The sequence below is a fragment of the Natrix helvetica genome, assembly GCF_964273705.1.
Source record: "Natrix helvetica genome assembly, chromosome: 2".
In the NCBI taxonomy this organism is placed as follows: Eukaryota; Metazoa; Chordata; class Lepidosauria; order Squamata; family Natricidae; genus Natrix; species Natrix helvetica.
Window position 1 is genome coordinate 245,511,913 of NC_138552.1, and position 24,050 is coordinate 245,535,962.

The 24,050-nt window shown below is 37.1% G+C and overlaps 1 protein-coding gene across 1 annotated transcript in view; it reads right to left on the minus strand.

Moving 5' to 3' along the window:
• Positions 1–24,050, minus strand: part of PPP2R5A (protein phosphatase 2 regulatory subunit B'alpha) — a 54,405-nt gene that overhangs the window by 1,595 nt on the left and 28,760 nt on the right. The window contains exons 3-12 of the mRNA XM_081944172.1: positions 16,577–16,678; positions 13,064–13,156; positions 11,941–12,071; positions 11,025–11,084; positions 9,561–9,669; positions 8,612–8,665; positions 6,830–6,880; positions 5,626–5,745; positions 5,411–5,538; positions 3,238–3,339 (exon numbers count right to left, since the gene is read on the minus strand). Of these exons, the coding sequence (XP_081800298.1) occupies positions 3,238–3,339; positions 5,411–5,538; positions 5,626–5,745; positions 6,830–6,880; positions 8,612–8,665; positions 9,561–9,669; positions 11,025–11,084; positions 11,941–12,071; positions 13,064–13,156; positions 16,577–16,678 (950 nt within the window). The remainder of the gene's footprint in view (positions 1–3,237; positions 3,340–5,410; positions 5,539–5,625; positions 5,746–6,829; positions 6,881–8,611; positions 8,666–9,560; positions 9,670–11,024; positions 11,085–11,940; positions 12,072–13,063; positions 13,157–16,576; positions 16,679–24,050) is intronic.

Here is a 24,050-nt window from a genome sequence, read left to right on the forward strand (position 1 = left end):
CTTGAACAGCATGAACCTGTTTGGTATCAATCAGTACAGAAAAGAGTGAGCTAGTTAAATGTCATGATTGGACTAGAAAACAATTTTTTAACATTTCAGTCTCTGTATTTATAAGAACCTAAAGTTTGGGAAAATAAAAAGGTGATGAGAAAATGTAAGTAAAGTTTTACGTGAATAAATAACCTTGAGTATATTGTTGTGCTAGAAAATACAGTAGTCAAAAAGTGTTGAAATGAGTTTGTTTTTAAACTACAAATAATTGTCCTTAGATATTACTATTAAAGTAAGGAGGCTGCATTTCTTGGCATTATAATGGGGGAGGGGGGGGCTTAGATTGGAGCATGTCTAAACTGCTTGTTAACTAATCTTCCTATCCCAAAATAGCTTAGACAAAGAATGCAGCTACATAGTCTTTGCCGGTCCAAAACTGGTATAGGACAAGATGCTAGAATCAGATCAGTTCCAAATATATCAAAAGCCTTTATGGCTGGATTTCACAGCAATTTCTTGGGTATTTTCAAACACTGTTCTCCATTCTTCCTATTCAAAAACACCTTAGACAAAGAATGGAGCAAGTTATGTTAACACATTCTAATTTTAGGGGTTTCTACTAAAATTATATATTGAATTTTCAAACTATACATCTCAAGCTTAAACCAGAAACAACAGTATGTCTTGAGCATACTGTTCCCTTTAAAAAAAATTTTTTTAAAAGATTTTAAAAGTTTGGATTTGTTGCTAAAACATAGTCTCCTTGAATAAGCCACATAAGTATATACAGTAGATATAGAAAGTCTATATATCCCTGTTAAAATATACTCGTTTTTTTGAGATGTAAAAAAAACCCAGACCAAGATATTTCAGAATTTTTTCCACCCTTAATATAACATTGACTGTACGATTCAATTAAAAACAAACTGAAATCTGTTAAGGGGGGAAATTAAAAAAAAACTAGAATAAAGTGGCTGCAATAGGTCACACTCTCTTATAAGTAGGGATATGTTCAGAATTAACCAATCACATTCAAACTGATGTCAGCACACACCTGCCATTAATTAAACTAAGTCTGATCATCCCATATAAAGATCAGCTGTTCTAGTAGGATTTTTCTGATATTTTACTCAAAAAAGTCAAGAGTCGGCAGTTTATTTTTAGATGCTCAAGAACGGGGGTGTCAAACTGGTGGACTGTGAGCCAGATACGTCATGCACAGGCCACATCCAGCTCTGCAAAGGGGAAAAACGTTGTGATAGGTCATGTGATGGCAATGTGACGCCACAAGTTGGCACCGTGCTCAACATTCAGTGCTTCAGAGGCGCTCAAACAGAACCTTTTTGCAACTCCTTTAAATACTAGTAGTACCTGTTTAGTGATCACAGCTGTGACCAGCATCTTAGTTACTAAGTGAAAAGCAACTGTGCTTACTTTATTCCTGACTTCTCCACCCTTTAGAATGCTCATGTGTTGCTGGGATAATTAGCAAGAAGGGAATTATGCATTTACATTCATTGGAGAGGACAAGATTACAAGAGTTAGCCAGCACACAATAGGGAATATACATTGGAAAGAATTTGGTGGCACTGGCTATTTGTTTAGCACACCAGGGACTGGGCTGCAAGTGTGCTGGGCAAACAACTGGCATTAGTACATTCTATTCAATGTGGATTCCCCGTTGTGTGCTTGCTTCAACACTTGTAATCCCCTTCTTCTCCAATAGCCATTCAGAGGTCAATGTCAGAACAATGCATACTAATTGACTGTAATGGCAAACACATGACCGAGAAAGAAACCCTTTAAAAGTAACTAGATGATGGCAAAATTGTTTATTTTTCCAGTACTGTCATAACTTTGAATGGTCATTCCATAAGGCAGTCAGTAAGGTCTACCTGGAGCTGCATCTCTTCTCAGGAACATCCAGCTATACTATGATTCCAGGAACAGGTGTGTTTAAGGAATTACAGACAAGGCTACATACATGTCTCTTATGCATTCCGCAGCATATTTTTGCCTTTAACCCATAGCATTGTAGGACTCTATGCTAACCACACTGATTTTCCCCCCAATAGGAAGTAAAGCATGAAGGTTTTTAAAAAGATACTCTGAATACACCCTTAATTTAAGATATTTAGTTTTAACTAAAGTGTCTCAAGATCAGGACTGGTCAGATTGGCAGCCTATAGCAAGCCATCCTCTGTAGCTGGCTGAGGAATTCTGGGAGTTAAGGTCCACACATATTAAAAGTTGCTGAGGTTCAGAAACACTTCTTTAGCATTTACATCACGTGGTGTTCCAGGCTTCCCCAGCAGGGAAACATCTCCAGGAAAATGTATTTCATTTCTTCCTGGAAAGTGAAGTCTGACTGATAGGGACTAGTAAATTATAGTTCTACTAGCATAACCCTAAATTTGTCTTTTATCCATTAATTAATAAGAAATTATTAGGAGGACAAAATAAGTGACACTATTAAACTAGATGACTACAGCTTCTCAAACAATTTGGAGTGGAGCTACAGCACAGAAAAGACCCATCCTGAATAGATTAACTCTGTATTACTATTTGGGCTACTTCCTTACCAACATTTCCTTCCATACACTCAACAGAAGCCCACCTGTACATATGTAAAAACAAACTTAACAGAAGCACATTGCCATACAGAGCAACAAAATCTCAACAGAGAAAAAATGTTGAAGTAAGAAAGCATAGGAAAGCTTGTGTCCCACATGCCTGCTAATTACCCCACTAATAGCAGCTGGAGATGTCCCAAAGGTTTTGCTGATGAAAGCATCTTATATGGATGTGCAGGCTGATGTCTCAACATATAGTTGGTAAGATGCCCCTAGAGCAAAAGCTAGGCGGATTTACAGTAAACAGTGGGTTAGTAAAAAGAAAGAATTTGTGCCATTATATGGAAAGAGAAAAACTGCAACAGCCCTTGATCAGAAAATCTCATAAGCATAAATCCTTGCAAAAGCAAAAGTGAAAAGGAAAGGACTGGATGTGTAGCAGGAAAAGTGCTAAGTACAAGACAAGGCTAAGTATCCTAAGCAAGGCCCCTTAGGAGAAATGGGATTAAGGAAGGGATGCATTTATTTAGAAGAAATGGATAAACATTGTTAATGTGAATAGTAGGAAGATATCATCCATTTGTAAAACTATTTGTTTATTCTAATGTCAAATCAACATTAATCCGGAAGACTGTTTCAGGCACATGTTTGTAAACACATTGGAAAAGTGTACCTTTGTCTTTCTGCTTTGTAAGTGCTTGTGAGTTCATCAAATAGTTTCCCATTCATCTCCATCAGTGTTTTCAGCACATTATATACTAATGCTACAATGGTCCTAGAACAGGGTAAATTGCAAAAATATGGTTAATAGATATATTCTATCATCTAGTCTTATTATCTAGCTTTTGCTTTAGTTTTGACACCGTTTCACATAAAAGAAACAATCATGCTTTTGAAATGATGGGGTCTGCAAACTCAAAGCATGTACATTAGACTTGTTTGTCTTCACTCAAACTTAAAACAACAGTATGATGAGATTATCATCATAATGAATAGCAGCAAAGTTACAATTTAATATAAGTCAAAGTCAAGTGCGCTTACAAAGGGGGCTGCCCAAATCTAACACAAAGTACAAAAAGCAAAAATATTTATATATTTAGTATTTCAACTAAATTTGCTTGGTAATAAATGAAAAATCAAGAGATAAGATTATCTGACCAGTAAAGTGATTTTGTTGAGAATGAGTTTCCATTAACATGTCAATTCCTTTATAAGTTATAACAAGCATTTTATTAATTTTAACATAACATTATTTTGATTATAGAATGCCTTCCTAAGAAGGCTTCCGTGGTATCAGATTTTTAACTTTGGGAATGAATCTACTGATGTCCATTCTCAGAAAAAAAAACCTCTGCCATCAAATATTGTGGATAATAGTTTAGGGATGGAGAAGAGTCCCAAGTCAGTGACTTGAAACCTGTTTACATAACCCTACATACCATATTGAGCTTTTAAAATGTCTTAGATTTTTAAGTAGTTGGTTCCTGTCATAGTTTTGACTATACTCTGTAAGTAACATTTTATTGCATTTTGGCTGAAAAGTTGTACCTTGACCCCAGCAAAGCATTTGACAAAGCCTCTCATGAAATCCTCAATAAAATTGTAAAATATGGGTTAGATGATATCACGGTTGCATGGATTTATAATTGGCTGAATGGCCATTCATAAATGTCTCCTTATCAATCTGGACAGAGCATAATATGGAGTGCCACAAATCTGTCTTGGGACCAACATTTTTATTACTAATCTGGAGTTTGTTTATCTTTTATTTATTCAATTACTATGGCTGCCCAACTCAACCAAGTGACTGGATGGAGTTGAGGGGATGACTACCAAATCTGCAGATGGCATAAAAACTAGGGCTAGCTAAAACTTCAAAAGAGAAAGGGAAGATTTAAAAAAAAACTACAGATTTAAACAGTAATCCAAATAAAAGTTTCTGAAGGAGAAAAATAAAACAAACAAACAAAACAATGGGGGAAATCTGTTTTACAGAAGTAACATGAAAAGGATCTGGGTGTTCAAGCAGATCACAAATTAAGCAATGGTTAACAATTTGATGCATTTGTTGACAATGCAAATGCTATTTTGGAATATATACACAGGAATATAAAGATCATGGGATTGAATAATTGTCCCACTCTATTCTGTCTTCATAAGATCCCACCCACAACACTATCCTGCTTGGACACTGAACTCCAAAAAGGAAAACCATAAACTGAAAGAAATTCAAAGGATGGTACCAAGGTGATATGGGCTGGAAATGAAATCCTATGAGGAATGGTTAAAAGAATGGATAGATTCAGCCTGTGTAAAAGCCGATTGAGGGGAAATATGTCATTAGATGATATCTGTTCTCTTTTGTCTTGTGGGGAACTACCAGAACCCTAGGCTGAAAGTATAAGGAAGTAGATTCCATGAGCCATATGAGGAGGAATTTCCTATCATAAGAACTATCAATCAGTGGAACAGATTGCCTCATAAAGAGATATCTTCTTCACTGGAGGTTGTCAAAAATAGATTGGATGGTCATCTATCAGAAATGCTCTAATGGATCCTGTACTGAGCAGAGGGTTTGCACTAGAGGAATTGAAGTCACTTCCAATTTTATGATTTTATGACAATGTATATAATAAATCATTTCAAAACAGATCTTTCAAGTAGCAGTATCAATGATTCAGTGCTTGCAGTTCTGTGCAGACAATGAAATTCTCATGCATTGTCATATACAAAGTGCATTCTTTTAACATGGTGTTTGTGCACTACAAACCAAAAGGATTTAAATCTAAAACTAATCCGCAATACATAAAAACATTTTAAAAGGTTAAACAGTAAGAAGTACATACGGATTCCAGTGTTCTTTGGAGATCTTATATAAATTGCAAAACATAATTGGCAAAATTGTATCAATGTTCTCTTCAATTAGACCAAGAATGTATTCATTATTCCAAAAGTACAGAGCCCTTTCTGCAATCTGAAATACACATTTAAAATATCAGGACAATGAGATTGGCTTTGGCTAGTATCCAATTTTTAATTAAAGAAAATCTCAAGTTATTACCTGAAAATGTGAACTTGCCACACACTTTGCTATCTGTTTAAAAAGAGGCTCTTGTATTTTTTTGAACTGTGTTGGTTCTATTACATCCAGAACTTCTTCAATTTCACCTAAAAACATGACCTATTACAAAGAAAAAAATATTTAGGCAAGAAAGGCTTGTATGATAACATCATTAGCATACAGAAAAACAATTGACTGATTTGTTTTTAATCTAGGATTTTCTGTAATCTACACTAATTCTATTTGCCCATGATTTTTAAAACATAAATTAAATATCCTTAATTTGATATCAATTACTGAAACAACCCAGATTATCAACAAATTCCTCAACTTTTAAATATCAGTAATGCTACAGATCTAGTATTCTTACTAAGATTCTCTAGTCTAGTAAATGGTTTAAAAATTACCTAAATTAAAAACTCCCAGGATTTTATATGGATAAATACAGGTTTACACAGATACTCAGATTGTGATTCAGAGCTAAACAGTTGTAAGCACAAATATTTTCTATGTTAAAATAACATATAGTTCATAAAGTCTATACTCAACAACATGACTACAATTATGTAAAACAAAATGTGAACAGTATTTATATATTCTATGCATTATTACATATAAAACTGTACTATGTACTACTATATAATATGGAAAGGTACAAATACATTATTATCTTTTTGCAGTAGGATTTCAATAGTCATTTAATTCTTAAAAGATAACATTTAATTATTTCCAATTTAACACAATGCAATACTTATTTTTTAAGAATATGCAGGGCACATTTCCTCCCAGTCTAAAATTTGCATGCAAGACTCGGATCTGTTTTTCTCTCCTTTCTCAAGGTCCATAAATAGGCAGCATATACATACTAGAAAAGGAGTGAAAACTCTGCAAACCTCCCTCAAAAGCACATTTTGAAGTGTATCAGCCTGGGAAGTTGCATTTGGAGGAGGTTCAAAGAGAATACCCAGGTTCTGCATAATAACCTGTCATGCTGCCTTATCACAGACAGGTAAGTAAAAATTCTAATCTCACATGATTCTTCCAAAGAAGGACCATGTTTAAGGCTTTCCTTAGTGTACCAAGTTAGTTTTCTTAAGATGAAAATGGAGACTTTATGCATTGTCTATATTACAGCTGGAATAAACCTGCTGAGCTATAATAAATTGATTTTAGTATAATGTTTTAGAAAAATAATTAAATTTACCTCTTTCTGGCTGCATATTTTTGGCCAAAATTTCAGTAATCCTCTGATAACCTGGGCAAAAATAAAAACTCATCAGAGCATACCTATGAAAACTGATACTTGAATGGTGAAATGGCTGCCTTTAGATTTGCTAAATTCAATCATTTTGTTCATTGTATTTAACACAGGTATATCTTAAAAAATGGATTTTGTTCCGAATTATTGGATTCACTGATCACATTAAACCATCATAGGTTAACAATGATTTCTTGAATTTAAGGATAACTGACGGGATTTATACAACAAATGCAGACAGACACATCACTTTAGGGCTCAGTCAGACATAATAACTGCATGTAACATTTTTAAAAATAAAATGCCTACGTTTTCTCTACAACAGGGGTCCCCTTTTGGCTGTTAGGAACCGGATCACAAAGCTGGACATGAGCAGTAGCTGAAACTGAAACCACTCCCCCCCCCCCACCTCGGTCTGTGGAAAAAATTTCTTAGGTGAAACCGGTCCCTGGTGCCAAAAAGTTTCGGGACCTCTGCTCTAGAATTTCTATCACCTGTCCCTTTTCCTATTTAAGTCTATTTCTCAATCATTCCTTAAATAGGCTTTTCAGTGGAAAATAAAATCCATAGAAAAAAGGCTATTAAGTACTATTATTCATGTGTAACCACAGAGTATTTTCACTTTAAAAGGCTGCATCCCTTCAATGTTTCAACTGCTAAAGAATAGAGACATATTTTGTGTCACAGCCTTATTGCTCTGTAGGACTGTGGAAAGGCGACATAGTTTCCAAAAATATTTAATAAAATATTTAATAAAGGTAAATGGCAGTTTGAAAGCTTCTAAGCAATTTTAATGAAACTTTAATTACTTGAAATAAACTACTGCAGACAACTGTACTTTTTAATAAACATGCATATGATTAATCAATTCTACTTTATAATAATATATTTAAAATGCTCAGGTGTTGTGTATGTTTATACCATTGCAATCTTCTCTTTTGTTATTTATGATCACAACCTTTGTACAACCAGTTCACAGAGTTATAAACCACAGAATTCAATTTCATTTACATTTTACATTATTTTCTCCTGATTCAAACTGATGATAGATGATATCATTTGGTGAAGGCTTTGAATACTCTTTGTTCTAAAATTGCTGGTACAATATTTATTTACAATACTCAGCTTTTCCCCTTACCCTGTTATTACATATTATTTTATCAGCATTCTAAAGTAAGGGGCCACTTCTGGTAAATAGCTGTCCAATTATATATTTAAACAATTTCAAATTTTGAATGTATATCTGTTGTATTAATATAACCAACTATATACTGGTAATTACTGCAGTTATAAATTACTGTATAAGTAGATTCAGTATGACAACACAAGTAACGAACAGGCTGGTTTTAGAAATATCTGTAGAGTTAAAACACATTTCATAAACAATAGTTGAAAACCAATTACTTGCTTTAAAAGCAAAGCACTTCTAAACTCAAACAAATGAAGATACCAGGACTCTGGTCAGGGTTTGCCATGGACACTAAGCAAGTGTCTTGTCTTAATTCCTGGGGCACATGTATGGAAAAGTCTTCCATTCTTATTCTATTGATACACTGTAAATAACAGCAGGATGTTCTTTAGAGGCTACATGTGAATTATAATTTCTTGCTGAAAACTAGTTGCTGAACCACATTGGTGCAGCGGTTTGTATAATCGTTATTATTTGCTAGATCTAAGTTTGAGCTATATTGCAAAAGTTCAAAGAGAGACAAAAACAACAATACTTACCGGCTCTGTTAATGCCATATCTTTTTCCAAGAATTGAACAACACAGTACGCCAGCTTTAAAAAAAAGTTTTTGAAAATTCATAGTTCATTACAGGATTATTAAATTCTCATAATTTTTTTTAAAAGGTTATCTGTAACATATTATTTGAATGATCATCTGTCATTCATATGTATGGTTTTGTGTCTGCACTGAGCCTCTTTTGGAAGCTTATAGACTATACAAACATTTGTCCCATCTTCTCTGAATACCAAGCATATTTGGACATAAATCCTAACGTGTTTTTTTTATTTCAAAGACTAGTATAACAATACCTTTAATGAAGAGAAAAAATGATGTCACTGATTGTTTGAATTCACAGTACACCTCTTTAATGTTTTATACATTATAGATTAAAGTAACATTTTAAATCTTTAGTTTTGAAAAATAAAGACTCTTATAAGCATCGTGTAGCACAGGATCACAATGAATGCCACAAACTCAGTTGCCAAGTAAAAAAGAGAACACTTTCCCAAGTGCCACACGCAAATGTATCATCAGATACATCTCTCAGAAGGTAAATCATTACTATTTAGTGTTATTGGTTAGTACCCTGTTTAACTCTTCTATCAAACACCTTGGGAAGCAGGGATTTCAAGCTATGCCCATAGAAGAATACAGGTAAGTTATTTTTAAAATCACAGCATACAATCACTAACAGATAATAAATTCAAAGGTACAAGTAGTTGAAAACAATGTTTATTTATTTTACAATATCAGTTCATAAAAACTTTAGCAGTGTGCAAATAAATACTCATTCTGATTTTCCACTGTGTGAAATATATTCAAGTTATGTATCTTTAAATAATTACCTCTGGCCCTAAAACACTCAACTTGGGCAATTAAATAAGTATAACTGCAATATTACTTGAGCTTCAACATGCAATATTTTATTTGTTCAGATCAACATACCTGTGCATGAAATAAAGCTAATCCCTTTGCAGTATGCATGGGAATAAGAATCTTCAGAAGGAATTGTTTATGTTCCGCTTTCAGTGGCAATGCAAAACCATTGATAATACTGAGGGGGAAAACAAATTCAACATGAAAACCTATTACAATACAGCAATACATATAATAAATGTGTATTATTAAGTTTATGTTTTATTATGAAGATTTTGAACAACACTATTCCTATAAATACATAGAACAAGACCAGCTCTATTACCCACAGGGTAGTAAGGACCAGTTACTTTTCGAACCTTGTTGCTGAAATTAGTGGCTACAAATAAGCAAATCCTAGATGCTGCTTGTTTGTATCCACTAATTTGGCTGCTTGGTTCCCTATATGAGCACCAACTGCAGATTCCACCAACTGAGAAAAAAGTGCTTTAAGTAGGACAGATTCAGTACTCCAACTGGCAGTAACTTGAGGTCATTTGTAAGACTTTCACTGTATGAAAAAATTTACAACTCAAAAAAACACATTTGGAACTGCAGGAAAATTGTAATTGTTCCATTAAATGTAAAATTAATTACATGCAGTTTATGGATCTCATAGAATATTTCCTTTTCTTTCCTCCCCTTCTTTTCTGGTCAAATTATCAAATCCTGTTTGAAATAAAAGGGGAAAGGAAGATATCAGACTAGCAGTATCTGTCCTATAGGCAATCCTCGTCTAAGGACCAGTTGCTTAGCAAACAGTTGAAATTATAACAGCACCCCAAAAGTTACTATGACCCAAATGAAATGTTCTGGCATCCAACCCTTCTCCCATGATCATGTAATTGCATTTTGGACACTTGGCAACCAGCCCTCATTTATGTCCATTTGCAGCATCACATGGTCACATGTCCACAATGTATTAGTTTTTTATAGGAAATCAGGCTTTACTCCTGGTTTCTAGCAATCACCCATTGCAAACAATGGGCTTGTTTTATGACTGCTGCAAAAAAAAAAGACATAAAATCAGGATGGCCATGTGATGACCTGTTAAAAACTGGCTCAACTTAAAACTATAATTGTGGGATCAATTACAGTTATTAAATTGAGAACTATCTACATTGCAGACACATACTGTGACATTGCATACTGTGTAACGTACTTTAATTGTTTCTTTGTAGATGATGTCCCCATATAGCAATTCTGCAAGTCATCTGAACTTCACAGTACACCTCTTTAAGTTTTTGTAGAAGCATATTTACTCAAGCGCCTGATTTTCTAAGACCAGTACCAATGTCCACATGGAATCTTCTTGCAATATTTGTGGTCCTCCGAGGAGTATATTAACTCTAAGAGCTCATTCCAGTTACAGCATCTTTATCTCCCTGCAGGCCTGATAACAATTGGGTTGGTGATGATAACTTTAACCACTGGTTAAAAAAAAATGGATGCTAACCTTGGTCCTTCCTAACTGCGATGAAGAAATCAACCTACCTTCCAAGTATCTCAAGTAGCTCAGCAACACCATTGAAACGTTCTGTTTCATACATAAACCTGTTGAAAAAATTGCAGTTAATGTTTCACCAAACAGTGAAGAAGAAAATACAATTAAATATCTTCACATGATAGGTGAGACAGTGGTGGGATTCAATTTTTTTTACTACCAGTTCTGTGGGCGTGGCTTAGTGGGCATGGCTTGGTGGGCGTGGCTTGGCTTGGTTTGGCAGGCGTGGCAGGGGAAGGATACCGTAAAATCTCCATTTCCACCCCACTCAATAGGAAGGTTACTGCTAAATCCCCATTTCCTCCTGATCAGTTGGGACTCAGGAGGCAGAGAATAGATGGGGGTAGAGCCAGTCAGAGGTGGTATTTACCAATTCTCCAAACTACTCAAAATTTCCAGTTCCGATTCTCCAGAACTGGTCAGAACCTGCTGAATACTACCTCTGAGTTGAGGGGTTACTATTTTTCCTGAAAACCCTTAGCAGAATGCACCTTCCATTTGATGTAAGAAATTTGCTTTAAAATAGATATTCACATTATGGGTAAGATCCAAAGTAGATCACAACAAACCTCTAAAACAGAAAGGGGTAACCTACAGCGCACAAGTGGCCTCAAACAGTCCCACCCAGAGGTCCCACAGAAACCAGGCATAAAAAGGATGCTTTAACCTTCTGAATCATTTACAACCTTTAGAACTAAAAAACCCTCAAGTACCGTAATTAAGCCAATTTGTCCTGTGGGAGGGTTGAGGGCAAGCTAATTACCCAAAGCCTTTCAGTAGTTTAACTCCAAATATGTTATTAGTAGATTAAGAACAAGTTGTAGGTTATTAATTCTGTATTTTTTAAAGTACAAATTAAATATATACAAAAGTTGGTAGTAAGATTGTAAATAGTATATATTATACCTGAGAAAAATATTGTTGATTTGTTTCCTGATGAATGCTCTTAATCCAAGGAATTTGCCATAAATTCGATGAAGTACTGTTTTTAGAAAGTCACGCTCTCGTGGATCTTCACTGTCAAAAAGCTCCAACAGCTATTAATAAAGTATAGTTTATTACTTCAATAAGCACTAATTGGTATACAAAAGTTCAACCAAATTTGTTCCACACCTTCCCACATAAACCTAAGGTAAGTTCAGAATGGCTTCAATAATAGAATGCCAACAATAAATGTATGGCAGAGAATTCATAGGGTAAATCTTTCAAAAGTCAACATTAGCAAGTACTTAGATAGAAATACAAACAGTCTTTGGTCTTAGGCAAACAAATTCAATACCAAGGAAAGACTAAACTGAGACTAACCAAACCACAGCTGTTGTGTGGTGGCACTGTAATTATTGCTAACAAATGCTATGTGTATTGCCTCACCTTAAAAATAAGGAAAAGAGCTAATATTATTTATATAATATTGCATTTCCATACATTAATAATGTTTACATAGGGTATGCAAATACTGTTATTTAGTTACCTTTGCCATAAGTTTAAAAAATCACGTCAATGTAATTCAAAGCAACAGTTCAATAGTGGCAAACTTACATGTCTTACAGATTACTGTTCTATTTCTCCCTCTAACAATATAAAGAATGCTGGTTTGAACTCTGATTTGTGGGAAACTACCTGTGCAGGCACTCTAGCTGACAATCTGTGCTTCTTTTGAAACACCCCAAATTGTGCTGCACTGTTTGGAACGTATTCTTCAACAGTAGTTAGAAGGGAAATGAGTGCACACTCTCCAACTTTGGGAGTGGGGTGGTATGGGCAGGGGGTTGGACTAGAAGACCTCCAAACTGCCTTCCAACCCTATGATTCTATAAACTTTGCAACAGTATGGGAAGCAAAATACATAACTGCTTTGCAACTCAAAAGGAGTATCTTCAAAAATGTCGTTTCTTCCCTTTCTATAGTATATAAATATGCTTGTCTAAAAATATTTCTGTGAAATAAAATGAACCTTCTATCCATAAAAGAAACATTTACATTTAAAAAAATAATCTAAGCTAAAACGATATATTTGAGATGAATTTACCTGCTGTACAAATTTCTGGTCAATATGTCGTTTCGCAATGCTAGGTTGGAAATCAGGACTTTCTAAAAACCGTAGTAAAAATTCATATACCAGCTATAAAAGAATATAATAAATGCTGTAAAAACATTTTGACATGTAATACATTTTACATATATTAATAAAGCCCATTAGAAGACAGAAATCCATTTCAATAAAATTCAGCATGCCATATTAGCATATTAACTAGTATATTAAACTAGAATATTAACTGTTCAGGCTCTTAAAACCACATATTCCTACTCCATTACTATAATCTTTAAGCTGCAGGAATAGCTTTTCTCAAGTCTGGTGCAGAAAATAGTTAAGAAATCAGGTGTGTTCTGAAGTGTCCATTATATTTTCTCCTATATGATCTTTTGCATTTTTATTATCTCCCTATTCATGACATAGCCAATTTTTCCTTTTTTTTAGTGCTATATTTTTATTATAAGTGCACCAGGTTTAACACTAACCATCTTTGAACAGAGTTCATAAAGAGTTTTAAAAACACTTTTTAAAAAGATTAATTTCTGGGGGTAGTTTTATGCTTAATGTTTGCAGTTGTTTTCAGACAATTAGGTTTCTTAAAGGCTTTCTTTAAAGCATGCTGTGGGGGGAGAGGGAATCTGGGGTTGAAGTCCATACACCTTAAAGCAGTTTAGGTTGAGAAACAAAAAGAAGGTTACCATTATCAACACCCAATATAAATCCCACAAACTTCTTGCCAACCCTCAAGGCAATTACACTTAAAAAATCTTCTACAGTAGTGGCCAAAATTGTGGAATCCTTTTGAGAAAAGTTTATTTTTGAGGTTTGATGGCTAATAACACCACTTTTCTTTTTGCAGTTTCAAGATAATCATATTCCACTGCTGGAATGGCCTGGGAATAGCCCAGACCTTAACCCAATTGAAAATCTATGAAGCCAACTAAAGAAACTTGTTAGTCAGAAGCGACCCAGCAATAAAACCTAGTTAATAGAAGCTATCATTCAATATTGGTTTCACATTATAATAGCTGCAGAAGTAAAAGACTTGGTTCACTCCACGAGAAAACGTAAGGCCGTAATTCATGCTAAATATTGTTAATTAGCTAAGTATTAACTGACGTGGTGATATTTTTTGTACATTTCATTTTTTTCTATGGTGATAATTTTTGTATATCTTGCTTCACTTTTCTTTTTTATAACTGCTATTCTATTAGCAACTTTTTCATAAAAGTTATTGCATTACACTCTTGATTATATTATCTTTCCATTAAGATATAATTTTATGGTCCTACTAAAAAAAAGTGGTGTTATTAGCTAGTTTTAGAAAATAGACTTTTCCCCAAAGGTTTCCACAATTTTGGCCACTACTATAGAAGAGCCAATAAAAGATTTATTAAGCTTATTATACAGAGGTGTTTGCCTCACTAAATTCAAGTTAAAAGTCAAAGAATTAAATCTAGTTAAGGCCAGAGGAGATAATCAGTAGCATCTGAGGCAGGAACAAGTTATAGATGGAGGATAAAGAAGAACCAGGGTTTAATTTGGTAATAGTCAAATCAGTAACTTTACTGATAAGTGGATCCTACATTTCAGAAGGTAGGACTGAATGAAATGGTAAAATGTCAATCAAAGATGAAAAATAACATTTCAGAATCCTGGAAGGTAAAAGACGACCATGTGGAATGGTTTGAAACAGATTCATGAGCATATAAAAATATATATACTGGTGAAACTCGAAAAATTAGAATATCGTGCAAAAGTTCACTTATTTCAGTAATGCAATTTAAAAGATGAACCTAATATATGAGATAGACTCATCACATGCAAGCAGGAGAATTCAAGCCATGATTTGTCATAATTGTGATGATTATGGCTTACAGCTCATGAAAACCCCAAATCCATAATCTCAGAAAATTAGAATATTACATGCAATCAATAAAACAAGGAGTGTACATAGAACAATATTGGACCTCTGAAATGTATAAGCATGCATATGTACTCAGTACTTGGTTTGGGCCCCTTTTGCAGCAATTACTGCCTCAAATGTGGCGTGGCATGGAAGCTATCAGTCTGTGGCACTGCTGAGGTGTTATGGAAGACCAGGATGTGTCAATAGCAGCCTTCAGCTCTTCTGTATTGTTCGGTCTCATGTCTCTCATCTTTCTCTTGGCAATGCCCCATAGATTCTCTATGGGGTTCAGGTCAGGCGAGTTTGCTGGTCAATCAAGCACAGTAATCCCACGGTCATTGAACCAGGTTTTGGTGCTTTTGGCAGGTGCCAAAACCTGCTGGAAAATGAAGTCAGCATCCCCATAAAGCTTGTCTGCGGAAGGAAGCATGAAGTGCTCCAAAATCTCCTGGTAGACAGCTGTCTTGACCCTGGACTTAATGAAGCACAGTGGACCAACACCAGCAGATGACATGGCTCCCCAAATAAACAGAGACTGTGGAAACTTCACACTGGACTTCAAGCATCTTGTAGTGTGTGCCTCTCCATTCTTCCTCCATACTCTGGGTCCTTGGTTTCCAAATGAGATGCAAAAGTTACTCTCATCAGAAAATAGGACTTTGGACCACTGAGCAACAGATCAGGTCTGTTTTTCTTTAGCCCAGGTAAGACGCTTCAGACGTTGTTTGTTGTTCAGGAGTGGCTTGACAAGAGGAATATGACATTTGAAGCCCATGTCCAAGATCCGTCTGTGTGTGATGGCTCTTGATGCACTGACTCCAGCCTCAGTCCACTCCTTGTGAAAGTCCCCAACACTTTTGAATAGCCTTTTCCTGACAATCCTCTCCAGACTGTAGTCATCCCTGCTGCTTGGCCACCTTTTTCTTCCACACTTTTCCCTTCTACATAACTTTCTATTAATGTGCTTTGATACAGCACTTTGGGAACATCCAACTTCTTTTGCAATTACCTTTTGAGGCTTTCCCTCCTTATGGAGGGTGTCAATGATGGTTTTCTGCACAACTGTCAGGTCAGCAGTCTTTCCCATGATTGTGATTCTTACTGAACCAGACTGAGACCATTTAAAGGCTCAGGAACCCTTTGCAGGTGTTATGGTTTAATTAGCTGATTAGAGTGGGACACTTTGAGCCTAGAATATTGCACCTTTTCACAATATTCTAATTTTCTGAGATTGTGGATTTGGGGTTTTCATGAGCTGTAAGCCATAATCATCACAATTATGACAAATCACGCTTGAACTATCTTGCTTTGCATGTAATGAGTCTATCTCATATATTAGTTTCACCTTTTAAGTTGCATTACTGAAATAAATGAACTTTTGCATGATATTCTAATTTTTCAAGTTTCACTTGTAGTTGCAGAACTGATTGTAGATGACAAAGTACAAAATTTCAGGGTCACCTGAGCTGGATTTCAGAAATCCCGATGACTACTAGTACAGCAACAAGACATAGAAAACATGACTTTGTTTGAAATTGCATCTGATATCTGCAATCCTAATAAAACTCAATATCAATAAACAAATTTGAAGAAGTTACCTGTATATGGGGCCAAGAAGCTTCTAATGTAGGCTCATCCTCTTCTGGATCAAAATCAGGATTTTCACTTGGAGGAAGTATTCTAAAGATATTAGAGCTAATCTAGGGGAACATGATCACATTTTAAAAGCTATTTTCAATTTGATTTGATTTAATACATAAAGTACATTTATTACTGCATACATACACACACAACTAGAAAATACTTTTAAAACCACTGTTTCATTCTAGTCCAATATATACAAAATAACATAACTGGAATTGACTTGGAGATATAGATCTAGCCCAGTGATGGCGAACCTATGGCACGTGTGCCACAGGTGGCACGCGGAGCCATTTGACAGGGCACGCGAGGCGCTGCCCTGTCAGCTGGCCAGCGTGCATGCCATTTAAAGCCATTTTTTCGCCCTCCCCAGGCTCCAGAGGCTTTATAGGAGCCTGGGGAGGGCGAAAAGAGCTTTCCCCCCCCCACCGAGGCCCTCCGGAGGTTTCAGGGACCATCCGGAGGCTTTCCTAAAGCCTTCGGAACACTTAAAACGACCCTCCGAGCAAACCGGAAGTGACTTCCGGTTTGCTCGGAGGGTCGTTTTGAACGCTCCGAAGGCTTCAGGGACCGTCCGGAGGCTTCCCTGATTCCTTCGGAGCACTCAAAACGACCCTCCGAGCAAACCGGAAGTGACTTCTGGTTTCCTCGGAGGGTCGTTTTAAGCGCTCCAAATGCGTCAGGGAAGCCTCCAGACGGTCCCTGAAGCCTATAAAGCCTCTGGAGCCTGGGGAGGATGAAAAAAGCATGTAAAAATGGGGGGGATCGCACCTGTTGTGCGCGCATGCACATTGGGGGGTCGTGCATTGCATTATGGGTGCGGCACGCCCACACCAACCCCCCTGCGCTCCACCCACTTGTGGCACGCGAGCCAAAAAAGGTTCGCCATTGCTGATCTAGCCCAACCCCCTTGCTCGAGCCGGAGACCCTATACCATTCTGGACAAATAGCTGTCCAATCCTTTCTTAAAAGCCTACAGTCATGTTGCATCCACAACTTCTGGAAGCAATCCATTCCACTGATTGTTCTCACTGTCAGGAAATTTCTCTTAGTTCTAGGTTCATCTCTCTTTGATAATCTTCCATCCATTATTTCCTATCTTGTCCTCAGGTGCTTTGGAGAATAGGTCAAGCCCCTCTTCTCTGTGACAAACCCTCAAATATTGGAAGACTACTCTCATGTCACCCCTAATATTACTCTTTGTTAGACTAGACATACCTCGTAGCTACAAGCATTCATACAGTTTACCCTCCAGTCCCTTAATCATCTTGGTTCCTCTTCTCTGTATTCTCTAGACCAGGAGTGTCAAACTCGTGGGCTGTGGGCCAAATGCATCGCATGCTGGCCACGTCCACACCCAGTTTAGCAAAGTGGGGGAAGTTGTGATACATCCCGCCATGAATACCTGAGTTTGACATCCCTGCTTTAGATCAGTATCTTTTTGTATTGTACTGACCAGAACAGGATGCAATATTATAAGTGTGATCTTATCAGTGGTATGAATACTTCATGTGATCTTGATACTATCCCTCTGTTGATACAGCCTACGACCACGGTGGGTTTTTTAGCAACTCCATTTTAGTGGTTATATGGTTTCTACTGATTGGCAACAGCCTCTCCCAACATTGCTATCTAATTGGCAGACTGTGAACTAAATCTCATATTTACATGTATGCTCTCTATAGTTCTAACTCTATTCTGAGCATATCTAGGAAAACCAGAAGGCTTTAGGCAAGGCTGTATTCGAAACAAAAGACCATTAATCAATATCTTAGAAGCAGAATGGTCACCTTGAGGATGAAATGGATAATGAAATTAAGGATGTAATCTCGGAGTCACTATCTTCATACCCTAGCTGCATCAAACTACCTTATAAGAAAACATTTCAGACTGCAGGAGCAAATATCTATACTCCTGAAAAAGACAATAATATCAAGGGAAGAACAATGACTAAATAAATCATCAGCATTGTTAGTTTCAATACTAGAGAAACGAACAATATCACTGGAAGAAACATATTGTAGCATGCAGATAACTCCATAGTAGGTGTAAGAAAAGGAATGGAAAATTATTCTAGAAGGGATATTGTGATGATCAAAACAATTGATTGTAGGTAATATTAAGAACTTTTATACACATTTGTCAGGACAACAAAACAAAACAACTGATTGTTTCATGCAGAGGAGTATTCAATAACCTAACTGTTAAAATGATATAAATGATGTCCATTATAACAACAGGTAGAATGTGGAAATCCAAGAGACACTCTTGAATTTGGTAAGACTCACTGGTATAAAGAGCAACACTGTGACAGAAAGTAATTATAGATACAATGTCTCACATTAGGCTAACAGTAATTATTGGAATTTTAATGACTGGATTTCACAGATATTACAGAATAATCCCCAGTTCTGCTCATGAGAGAGATGCAAATTTTGCAGTAATCTCCACAAGAAGATTTTTTCAAGAAACTTTAAACATTTCTTTTCTTCTCCTAATAATTTTTATTATTACTTGTAGGCATCTTTTAACTGAAGAACTAAAAAAAAATTAACTACTAAATACCTGTATTTAGAAGAAAGCTAAATTCAGTTATTTTGAAAACTGATTATAATTGTAGGAATTTTATCCAACACTGCTACGTCAAAACTTTATAATTATGTAGGATGACTATATAACTACTGTAAACATGAATCAATGAAACAAATTTGTTTTTATAATTAAATTTTAGAAAATGTGGTATTTTGCAGATTAGTTCAGGCTTACTCGGTAACAGACATGCAAAGCAGCACTAAGCTACACAACACAAAATTAGTTCTGTCACTTTTCTACTAAAAACTTTTTGATTCCTGAAAACACTGATTACTATCACTGCTCTGTTACATTCCAAAATTACAAATGTCTCTCATGAGGTTCATGAGAAAATTGAAAATTTCTTGCATATAATTCTATTATCTGAATGTCACAATGGCATTTGACATAACTCTTCCAGGATAAAAGAAGTACAGACAAAATCTCCCAAACTAAGCAAGAGCAGTATGTAAACTGCTACCATTATAAGTTATTGAATGTCTGGAGAGTATTCCCAAGAATAGAATAGTTCTTCATTTTCTTATTTTTTTATTCTATATTACCTATTTTATTTTGTTTGTTCTGAGTTCAAGTACATCAGCTTGGAAGATCTACTTGTGCAAAACAGAGGACTTGGTATAGGGACTCTGCTTACTTACATAGAGCATAGAATAACACAATAGGAGTGGATCTTGAAAGTCTTCTAGTCCCTGCTAAACAATTAGCCAAATGGTTGTCCAATCTCTTCTTAAAAACCTCCAGTCATGGAGTACCCACAACTTCTGGAGGCGACCTGTTCCATTGATTAATTGTTGTCACTGACAGGATATTTCTCCTTAATACTAGGTTGGATCTTTCTTGTTAAGCTTCCATCTGGTTACTTCTTATCTTGCTCTCAGATGCTTGGGAGACTAGGTTGACCCCTCCTTTCTGTGACAGCTCTTCATATATTGGAAGACTCTTATCATATCACCCATAGTTCTTCTCTTCATTAGACTAGACATTCCCAGTTCCCACAAACATTCATTGTATAGTTTAGCCTTCATGCCCCTAACTCCCTTTGCTGCTCTTCTCTGAACTTTTTCTAGAGTCTCAACATATTTTTTGTATCATGGTGACTGAAACTGGACATAATATTCCAAGTGTGGTCTTACCAGTATAGTATAAAGCAGTACTAACGTAACATTAATATTGATACTATCCCTCTATTGATTCAGCCTAGGATGTAACCATTTTGGCAGCTATGGCACACCGCTGGCTCATACTTAAATAGTTCTCCTCTAGGACTCCTAGATCATTCTCACAGTTACTGCTGTTGAGCCAGGCACCACCTACTCTATATCTGTACATTTGGTTTTTCTTTCTTAAATGAAAGGCCTTACTCTCGATATCTTCTGCAAATGTAATGACTTCCCCCTTCAATCCCTTCAGCTATGTCATTTATGAAGAAGTTGAAGAATAGTGGATCTAAAACCGAACCTTTTGAGATACCCCACTGCATGCTTCCTTCTATTTAAATAAAGTTCCATTAAGGACTGCACTTCTCCCAAAATATGCCACCAACAGCAGCTTCTTGGAAGATTTTCAGTTCAACCAAAACAAAGAAGGGCTATATATTAACAACTATTCCCATCATGGGCTGGTATATATTTTCAAAGTAGCCACCTTTAGTAAAAAAATAACACTACTCCTCATCTATCTCAGTGTGAAAAAACTTGACAATGAAACTTGACTACTGCCATGTTTGCAAAAAAAAAGGGATTTGTATGAAATGTCTAAAATTCAGAGCCACTTAAATGAAAACATTATCATTAATTTTAGTATAGAAATGTAGTTTACTAAATTCGAATATGTCAAAAACCTTTCTCAACTGCTGAAATCAATGCTGCTACATATTTAGAACAGACCATTTGACCATAATTCCCCTACACAGACCACCTGGGTAGGGGAATGTATGAAGCATCAAGCTAAAAATGGTCTATTAACCTCTGCTTTCTTTTTCTTTCTTATTTTTCTTTTCTTTTTGCAGTTAATCCATTGAAGATTTAAAACTAGTAGAGGAATTTTACATTACATGATTTGGATGAGGGGACAGATCAAATGTGCAGATGTCACCAAGATGGCAAGAATAGATAACACTCCAGAAGATAGGCTTAAGATACAGAAGGATCTTGACAAGACTTGAAAATGAAATTAAATGGTGAAAAAAGTAAGATTCTGCATTTAGACAAGAAAAATCAAGTGCACAGATATAGTATGGATGTGTGGTACCTGGCTCAATGGTAGTAACTGTGAGAGGGATCTTGAGTCCTAGTGGACAATCACTTAAGTGTGAGCCAGCAATGTGCTGCAGCTGCCAAAAAAGCCAACACAGTCCTAAACTGCATTAACAGAAGGATAGAATAGAATCAAGATCACATGAAGTGTTAATACACTTTATAATGCCTTGGTAAGATCACACTTAGAAGACTGCATCTAGCTTTGGCTACCACAATATAAAAAAGATTTTGAGACTCTGGAAGAGTGCAGAGAAGAATAAAGATGATAAGGGGACTGCAGGTTAAAACATACGGATAAAGAATGGTTGCTGGAATTGGATATACCTAATTTAATGAAAAGAAAGATTAGAGGTCTTGTTCCAATATCTAAGTGGTTGACGCAAAGAAGAGGGAGTCAATCAACTCTGTTATTCTGTTACATATATAGCTATGCATGGGCATGCAGTTCTTCAGTTCAGCTTTGCCTACTGAAAGCCAACTGTTTTCAAAGAATGTCAGCTGTACCTTTACAAATCGATTTAGCTAGCATAGCAAAATATAACAAACAAGATTTTTAGAATCTAAAAGACATGTGCAGCTGACAGGAAAACTTTTCAAGTTAATAATATCCATTTCTAGATTCCTGCCAATCCTGGTTTAACTTCTGTGGGATGACTAAATTAACCATTGGCTTACCTGAAGGGTCCTTTTCTGTGCGCTGCAGGAGAGTCCAAGCAAGGGTTAAATTCTGTCCTTCTGCCCAATGGACTGGATTGAAATTTCTGACCATGCCTCCTCGTCTCCTGGTATGTTCAGTTTTTCAATGAGGGCATGGTCCCGAAAAGATAAGTCAAAGTCAATGCTCTATCCTTCCCAACAACGTCCACAGATGAAAAAAGAAAAGCAAATCCGATGAAAGTGAGGGGGAAAAAACCCAGGGTGGGATTGGACTCTCCCGCAGCGCACAGAAAAGAACTCTTCTGGTAAGCCAATGGTCATTTTCCTGTGTGCTGCTTGGAGAGTCCAAGCAAGAACCATACCCAAGCAAAATATGTCCAAGTGCGGGAACAAAAAAGGAGTAACAACTCAACCTTAATGTGTCTCAGAAACAACGGCCTGCAACACTCTCCTGCCAAAGGCAGCTTCTACGGATGCAAATTTGTCCAATTTGTAGTGTCTGACAAATAATGATGGGGGCACCCAAGTTGCCGCTTTGCAGATCTCCTCCACCGATGCCTAAGTGGCCCAGACCGCTGTTGTGGCCGCACTACGTGTGGAGTGTGCAGTCACTCGAGAAGGAATGGGTCTGCCCTGCTGTTCGTAGGCAAGGGAGATGCAAGCCTTGATCCATCTCCCAATAGTTGACGAGGTGACCTTTCGACCCAATGAGGTTGGTGGAAGGCGACGAACAAGTCCTCCGACCGGCGAAGGGGGGCCATGCATTTGATGTACCTCTTAACTGCCCTCCAAACATTGAGGGAGTGCCAATGACGCTCCCTTGGGTGATTCGGGTGTGGACAAAAGTCTGGAAGGAGAACTTCCTGGGCACGGTGAAAATACGAATTAACCTTCGGCATGAATTACGGATCGAGATGGAGAACAACTCTGTCTGAGTGGATGGTACACAAATTGTCTCAGACCGATAGGGCCGCAATTTCTGATACCCTGAGGGCTGAGGTAATGGCAATAAGGAAGAGAGTTTTAAGAGTCAGGTGTCGTAAAGACGCATGATGTAGTGGCTCAAAGGGAGGGCAAGTAAGCGCCCTGAGCACAGTGGCAAGATCCCAGAAAGTATAACGATGGACAACCTGGGGACTCAGGTTGGAGGCTCCATGCAGGAAACTGCATAACTCTGGGTGCCTGCTGAGCGGTTGATTGTTGCCATGTGAGAGCACGGTGGACAAAGCTGCGACTTGGAGTCACAAGGTGTTAGTGGCTAGCCCTCTATCAAGGCCCTCCTGTACAAACTCTAGAGTTTGAGGAAGTGAAGCAGCTGTTAATTGAAGATGACGCTTCGTGCACCAACTAGCAAAGGTGGCCCAGGTGGCATCATAGATCCGTGTGTTGGAGGGTCGTCTGGAGGTTTGGATGGTGTTGATGACCTTGGTAGAATAGTTGGCTCACCTCCGGAGGTCCCTCTCAAGTTCCATATGGTTAGCTTGAGCCACTGGGGCTCCGAATGTGTAACCGCTCCCTGGCTGAGAGAGATCGACTCCTGAGGAATCCTCCAGGGCTATTCGATGGAAAGGCAAGTCAGATCAGCAAACCAAGTCCACCGAGGCCAATATGGAGTCACCACAAGAACCTCTGCCTGCTCCTCTAGAATCTTCCTGATCAGTCTGGGAATGAGCACCAGTGGAGGGAAGGCGTAAAGTAGTTCCGGAGGCCAGGGGCATCAGAGAGCATCGACCCCTTCCACCCGGGGACACTGGAACCTGGTGAAAAATTGGGGGAGCTGAGCGTTCTCCAGAGTGGCAAATAGGTCGACCAGGGGATGACCAAACCTCTGAGATAATTGGTGGAATAGGTGCAGATGGAGGCGCCACTTCGAATTGTCTTGTATGGTGCGGCTCAGCCAGTCCTCCTGTACGTTTTCACCCCG